The following is a 7,744-nucleotide window of genomic DNA, read 5'->3' as shown; positions in this document are numbered from 1 at the left end:
TCTCAAAAAAAAAAAAAAAAAAAAAAAAAAAAAAAAAAAAAAGAATGCATAATTATTGCCAAATTCTTAGGTTATAATGTTAAATGAAACCAAAGGATAAAAATTATTAATAGTGTATAATCACAATTATGTAAAGACAAAAATCAGAAAATTATACACCGAAAACAGCTTTTTACTTTCCTGTGTTTTCAAATTTTTCTTTAAAAGAGTATGTGTGTTATACGGCTTTTATAACAAGAAATGGGAGAACCTAAAGCTATATAACATATACAGTTGGTAAAACATTACTATTTAATTTTGATTTACTAGTAAGTGATCACTGTTATTTCTGAAAAGTTAAACATAAATCATTTAAGTTACATGTTTATTTTTTCCCCATGACTGGTCTGACGTCTTTCAAGTTCCAGGTTATACTTGTATTGCTAAATATATTCAATTTCTGATATTACCACCTTCAGACTCCTACGTTTTCTTAAATACTGTAGGTAAGTTGCCTTAAGTGTTTTGCTAGAAAGTACAGGAAATATTAAGTAGAGGCTGGGTGCAGTGGCTCACACCTGTAATCTCAGCACTCTGGAAAGCCAAGGCAGGAGGATCACTTGAGCCCAGGAATTCGAGATCAGCCTGGGCAAAATGGCAAGACCCTGTGTCTACCCCTACCCCCAGCTCCCCAAAAATTAAGTAGATGTCTTCCTTTGCACAATTTGTTTTTGTTTAGTGGCAAAAGGAAGGGGGAAAGGAGGCTGCAGAATAGGAGATAATTTGGAGGAGCATTCCAAGATGTCTGGTAGGATAGAAAAAACAAAGGAGTGTTAAAAACAATAATTGGTTATTGTGATGCTGCAGGTGGACAAGACAAAAAAGAAAAAGAAGACCACGACTGAAGCTTGATCTGATCTCCAGAAACAGGCGAACTGCTATTGAAAAGCCCAATTTTGGATGAGCCTGAGTTAACCCAAATTTTACCATACATTCTTTCTCCAATATGGTCTACGTATGTAGGGATGGGTGGATGAAGGAATGATGGGAAAAGGCAAAGGTGTAAGCGTACCCTGCTTAAAACCACTGGTGCTTTAAGTGATGAATGCCAGGAGGTACTAACAGTAAAGTATGCATTTTCAAAACAAGGGAACAACAAGTTGAAAAGAACATATTCATAATACTAATTTGAAATAAATTACTTTGAAAACGTTGGTTTGCAGACTCATAAAAATCCTACAAATACATAACTTAGTATTTTCATTCCAAATCTGATATGTAACAAACCCAGATAATATATGGTCATTTCAAGATACCAAAAACACTTAAAGTGACATACCCATCAATAATAAGGTGTTCATATGGAGCCTTCTTATCACAGACAGGACAAACCCAGGTTGGTTTTTTCTCATTCATCTGAATGTAAAGAGTTGCGTCAAAACATTGTAGGTGAGAGCATGTAAGGGCCCGACACGGAATTGTCAGCCGCATTTTACCAAGCTTTAAAAAAGGAGAAAAAGTAAATATTAGATAACTGCTGTTCAAAATTTAAGCTTTGATAAAAATTTCCTAGAACACAACAGGTATGCATGCTGATTTAAAGCATACTGTGTTTACTTTTAATCAATGAAGAAGAACATTAAACATATTACCTGTGAAATATCTATAGATTTAAAAATTACAGCATTTCTTTAGCTAGCAAACAAAATGACTATGGAAAGTCTACAACAAAGGTTATTTACTAAAATCCACAGCTCACAGATCAGCTTTTGATGGAGAGGGTCATAAACCCCTTGAATTATATTCAAAATTTGTGTGTGCATTTTTTCTGGAGAGAGAGCTTTCACCAAATTTAAAAAAAAAAGATGGGGTCTTGCTATGTTGCCCAGGCTGAAGTGCCAACTCTATTCACAGGCACAATCATAGCACACTACAGCCTCGAACTCCTGGGCTCAAGCAATCCTCCTGCCTTAGCTTCCAGAGTAGCTGGGAATACAGACATATACCACTGCACCCAGCCTTTCCCAAATTCTTAAAGTAGTCCCTGACACCCCCCAAAAAAAGTTCAGAACCATGTAACTAGGGATTATGGAAAATAATGTCTTATTAAAGACTGTACGATACAGAGATGCACTGATAATTGCTCTTAGCCTTATCTGTGAATTAGAGTAGTTCACAGGACAAAATTGAACCAACAGTGATCACTCCCTATGATGTTTGTCATAACTACCAAGTGGTAGCTCCGAGGAGGAAGGCAGGTGCACGCACTCTGCATTGCTTCCTCACTGGGAACCATCACAAGCAATTCAGCCTACAGTCCTGGACCTCTAGCATCTCCAGCATGTTAGGAGACTTCTTGCCCTGCAAATATTGCTTCAGCTGACACAGGCTGACAAAATCTGCTTCATCTGATCCCTGAGCTGCTAGCTTTGGCCCAGGGCAGAGAAGCTGCCCAGAGACCTGCTCAGGGGGCTATCATATCACTACCTCGATTCCCTGGAGGCCAGCTTGTACCACTGTAGGGTCCCCAGCTCCCACAATGGTCATATAGTAGAGAACTTATCTACTTTCAATAACCACATTATTTGTCAAGTACCAGGAAAAGATTTGTGAACATGAAAAATAGAAAGGCTTGAAAAGGATATGAGTTAGATGAGGAAAAGGTTCTTGGCCCAGATCAATTTCAGAGAAATGTGCAATTTCCTAGTCTACCAAGGAGATTAACTGTCAGTTGGGGCCCAAAATAATTGCTTTGATGCCAATGATTTACTGTATCTCTAAGAGAGGTATTTAACCTTTCTGGGCCTCTTTTACTTCTTCTAAAGTAACACCGTTTCCTCCTTATTTCAACTAGATGTAGCCATGATGAATAAAAACAGAACACTGAACATGCTATAAACTTATTGAGAATGGAGCAATGCCAGTTTACAGTATCAGAAGTACAACCAGGAGGGACCTAGAGTAAAAACTGATAACTCCCTTTTCTGTACTCCCAACTCCATATTCCTGCATATGATTACAATCAAGCACCACATAACAACATTTTGGTTAACAACGAATCACATATAAGATGGACGTCTTAGGCTGGGCGCGGTGGCTCACGCCTGTAATCCCAGCACTTTGGGAGGCCGAGGCGGGTGGATCATGAGGTCAAGAGATCGAGACCATCCTGGTCAACATGGTGAAACCCCGTCTCTACTAAAAATACAAAAAATCAGCTGGGCATGGTGGTGCGTGCCTGTAATCCCAGCTACTCAAGAGGCTGAGGCAGGAGAACTGCCTGAACCCAGGAGGTGGAGGTTGTGGTGAGCCGAGATCGCGCCGTTGCACTCCAGCCTGGGTAACAAGAGCGAAACTCCGTCTCAAAAAAAAAAAAAAAAAAAAAAAGACGAATGTCTTAAAATTAACGTACAGTACATAATACCTGATAATAGACAGCCATGTTACTGGTTTCTGTGTATCTGTGTATTTACTATACTATACTTTTATCATTACTTTGGAGTGTAGTCCCTTTACTTATATATATTTTAAAAGTTAACTGTAAAACAGCCTCAGGCAGGTCCTTCAGGAGGTATTCCAGAAGAAGGCACTTTTACCACAGGAGAGAACAGCTCCATGCTTGCTACTGCCCCTGAAGACCTTCCAGTGGGACAGGATGTGGAGGTGGAAGGCAGTGATACTGATGATCCTGGCCCTGTGTGGGCCTAGGCTAATGTGTGTTTGTGTCTTAGTTTTTAACAAAGTTTAAAAAGTAGAAAATAAAAGTAAAAAATGTTAAAAATAGAAAATGGCTTATAGAATGAAAGAAAGAAAATATTTTTGTACATCTGTACAATGTGTGTTTTTAGCTAAATGTTATTACAAGAGTCAAAAGTAAAAAATAAAAATAAAAAGTTTATAAAATAAAAAAGTGACAGTGGCCAGGCATGGTAATTACAATGGCCTGTAATCCCAACACTTTGGGAGGCTGAGTGGGGAGGGTCACCTGAGGTCAGGAGTTTGAGACCAGCCTGGCCAACACGGCGAAAGTCCATCTCTACTAAAAACACAAAAATTAGCTGGGTGTGGTGGCACACACCTGTGATCCTGGCTACTTGGGAGGCTGAGGCAGAAGAATCACTGAACCTGGAAGGCAGAGGTTGCTGTGAGCCGAGATCACACAACTCACTCCAGCCTGGGCAACAGAGGGAGACTCTGTCTCCAAAAAAAAAAAGTTATAGTAAGCTAAGGTCTATTAACTGAAGAAAGAAAAATATTTTGAATTTATTGTAGCTGAAGTGTACAGTGTTTAAAAAGTCTACAGTGATGTAAAGTGATGTCCTAGCCCTTACATTTGCACACCACTCACTCACTGACTCATAAGGAGCAACTTCCAGTCCTGTAAGCTCCATTCATAGTAAGTGCCCCCCTACAGGTGTACCATTTTTCATCTTTTACACTTTTTACTCTACCTTTTCTGTGCTTAGGTACATGAACACTTAGCATTGTGTTCATGTACTGCCTACAGTATTCAGTTTTGTAATATGCTGTACAGTTCTGCAGCCTACGAGCAACAGGCTACCCTAAGATACGGAGTAAGCTATACCATCGAGGTTTGTGTAAACACATCTGATACTTTTGGTGCAAAACAACAAAATTGCCGAATAGTGCAATTCTCAAAGGCTAGCCCCATCATTAAGGCATGCACGACTGTATGTTATTAATTTATATGTGTCTCCTCCTACTAGAAACAGGTTGGACTAATCTCCTTGTCCCCTCCCCATACTTGGAAACACACAACAGTAAGACAGTCCTGTGCACTGATAAGGCTTCAGTTGTGCATGATGAGCAATTCCAGGAAGCATCACTCATGGAAAGTACACAGGTCATACTCAGGAATTTACAGTGCAGCCTGAGATTAAGTTCTGGTGTTAGAATGAATCCTGGCTCCACTGCCTACCTGCTGTGTGAATCCTGAATGTTATTTTATTTAATCACTCAGAGGTTCAGTTTTGTAAAGTGGGGACAAAAATGGGATCTATACAATATGACTGTGAGGATTCAACTGTGTTTACTGCATAGTGCCTGGCACGTAGTCTAAGTTTTCAATAAATAGTAATAATGTTAATTAAAGTACAGAAACATATTTGCTTTAAATCACTTTGTACACTAGGAGACCCGCCCAAATGTCAGCTTAGTCACTCTTTTATTCCGGGCTCACAAAGTACTAAATAGCTTCATTAGACTTTCTTACTGCACTTCTACTTAATTTTTTTATTTTTTAAGAAAGAGTCTTGCAAGCAATTCTCCTGCCTCAGCTTCCCGGGAAGCTGGGATTACAGGCGGGTACCACCATGCCTGGCTAATTTTTGCATTTTTAGTAGAGACAGGGTTTCGCCATGTTGGCCAGACTGGTCTCAAACTCCTGGCCTCAAGTGATCTGCCTCCCTTGGCCTCCCAAAGTGATAGGATTACAGGCGCGAGCCAACTGCCCAGCCAATTTTTTATGATTTGATTCACATAAGCACCTGATAAAAAGGCCAAAAGTAGTTATTATAACAGAAAAATTACCATTAGGCAAGATACCATGTTGCATTAGTTCAGAAACATTTTCCAAGTAACAATCTGGTTAGTTACATTTTTCTATCTTAGGTCAGACCTTAACTTATCTATGAAATAGAAATTCCTATTTTATTTTTTATTTATTTATTTATTTATTTTTTATTTTTTATTTAAGGTATTTTTGCTACTGCCTTAATACTAAGCAGAGAAACCACAGACTAAAAATTCTAGACAAATATAGGAATAATACACAAGGTTTCTGAACTGCAGAACTATAAGGCTGCTTCTGATTGTTTATGAAGACAATGGATAAGACGGTAAGAAATAAAGATTGTTTCAGAATCCAAGCCATAGGCCATGAAATTTACTCTGAAAAGCAGCTGTTTTCCAAAGGCCTTCATCTCACATACCTTTACTCCATGATCTCCAGCTGTCAGTTCATATCTTTTAGGCAAGAGAGCAACTCTCAAGCCTTTATCTTCAGCTACACTGACAAGGTGACCTACAGAGTTTTTAAGGAACACTTACACAGAAATGGTGCAAGAAAGACATAAATGGGTACATGAAAGCAAAAGTTCACTTTCAAATGCATTATTAGCTGTCACACAGATGCCTTACAATCATAACTATTATGTGATAATTCTCATACTCCTGATTTTTAAAAAAATTACTAAATTCTAAATAATTATCTGAAAATCAGATATCAATTTTCTCCAACTTGGTATCAGGAGGGAAGCAGAGCTTTGAATATCTTCATCTTGTGATTTCCTTTATAGGATATAAATTATGTCTGCATCATTTGCAAATAAACACTTTAATTCCCAAATGTGTTTTCTAATGCCACTAACTTTATTAGTGCTTTATTAGTAACTGATGATGCTGCAAGAGAAAACATTCTAGACATAAGTTTTAACCAGCTTATATTTTTTAAAAGCACTAAAAATGTCAATAAAATGGACATATTAAAAATAATTTTGGCTGGACGCAGCGGCTCACACCTGTAATCCTGGAACTTTGGGAGGCTGAGGCAGGCAGATCACTTGAGGTCAGGAGTTCTAGACTATGGTGAAACCCCGTCTCTACTAAAAACACAAAAGTTAGCCGGGCATAGTGATGGCCACCTGTAATACCAGCTACTCAGGAGGCTGAGGCAGGAGAACTGCTTGAGCCTGGGAAGAATGGAGGTGGCAGTGAGCTGGGATCGCACCACTGTATTCCAGCCTGGGCGACAGAGCAAGACTCTGTCTCTAAAAATAAAAATATTTAAGAAGGGCCAGAGTGGTGGCTCACATCTGTAATCCCAGCACACTGGGAGGCTGAGGCAGGCGGATCACCTGAGGCCAGGAGTTTGAGACCGGCCTGGCCAACATGGTGAAACCCCATCTCTACCAAAAATATAAAAAATTAGCTGGGCGTGGTGGCGTGCTTTTGTAGTTCCAGCTACTTGCGAGGCTGAGGCAGGAAAATCACCTGAACCTGGCAGGTGGAGGTTGCAGTGAGCCAAGATCCGGCCACTGCACTCCAGCCTGGATAACAAAGTGAAATTCAGTTAAAAAAAAAAAAGAATAATTTCACAAGATTTTTTTTCACAATAATAAATATTTGATAAATACATTTCCAGAGTTTATCTTTTTTCTTCTAACAATTCCAACTAGTTTGTATTTGGGTTTACAAAGCAGTTTTTCAAAGACTCCTCCACCTCTATTTTTAATAAATCAGAACCATAAAATTCCCAAAGAGTAAAACCATTTTTAATTATTTTTGTTGCCTTTAGCTAAATGGCACACAAACAACAGAAACTCATTTACTTTGAGCTCTGTACATCACAACAAGGGCAACTGAAATGCACAGTAAGACATCATATTTACATATTTCAAAGAGAACAAATCTCTTTTATTATTCTATAAATTTGATATATAGATGAGTTATTGCTAAATTTTATTTTTGAGTAAAAACATACCTAAAATATATGATCTTACTATTTCAGAATAACTGTAAGGGATTATCCCTTTAGCTAAATAGAAACCCATGAAAATATTATAATTATACATTTTACACACCCCCACCCCCACACACACAGTTGTTTTGCTTTATAATCTGAATTTTGAAAGCAGATGTCAATTTAAAATGAACTGCTGGCCAGGCGTGGTGGCTCATGCCTGTAACCCCAAGGGAGGCCAAGGCAAGAGGATTGAGGCCAGAAGTCCAAGACCAGCCTGGGCAA

General features: G+C 38.7%; 1 protein-coding gene across 1 annotated transcript in view; it reads right to left on the bottom strand.

Annotated features, from left to right (window-relative positions):
• The window catches only part of PIAS1 (protein inhibitor of activated STAT 1), a 137,941-nt gene that overhangs the window by 16,636 nt on the left and 113,561 nt on the right, over positions 1–7,744 (bottom strand). Inside the window, exon 9 of the mRNA XM_032244616.1 lies at positions 1,319–1,479. Coding sequence (XP_032100507.1) covers positions 1,319–1,479 — 161 coding nt within the window. The remainder of the gene's footprint in view (positions 1–1,318; positions 1,480–7,744) is intronic.

The sequence above is a fragment of the Sapajus apella genome, unplaced genomic scaffold (assembly GCF_009761245.1).
Source record: "Sapajus apella isolate SASKATOON/1434 unplaced genomic scaffold, GSC_monkey_1.0 scaffold55, whole genome shotgun sequence".
NCBI classification, from domain to species: Eukaryota; Metazoa; Chordata; class Mammalia; order Primates; family Cebidae; genus Sapajus; species Sapajus apella.
Note: the sequence above shows the minus strand (reverse complement) of the source record. Positions and strands in the feature narration are given on the sequence as shown.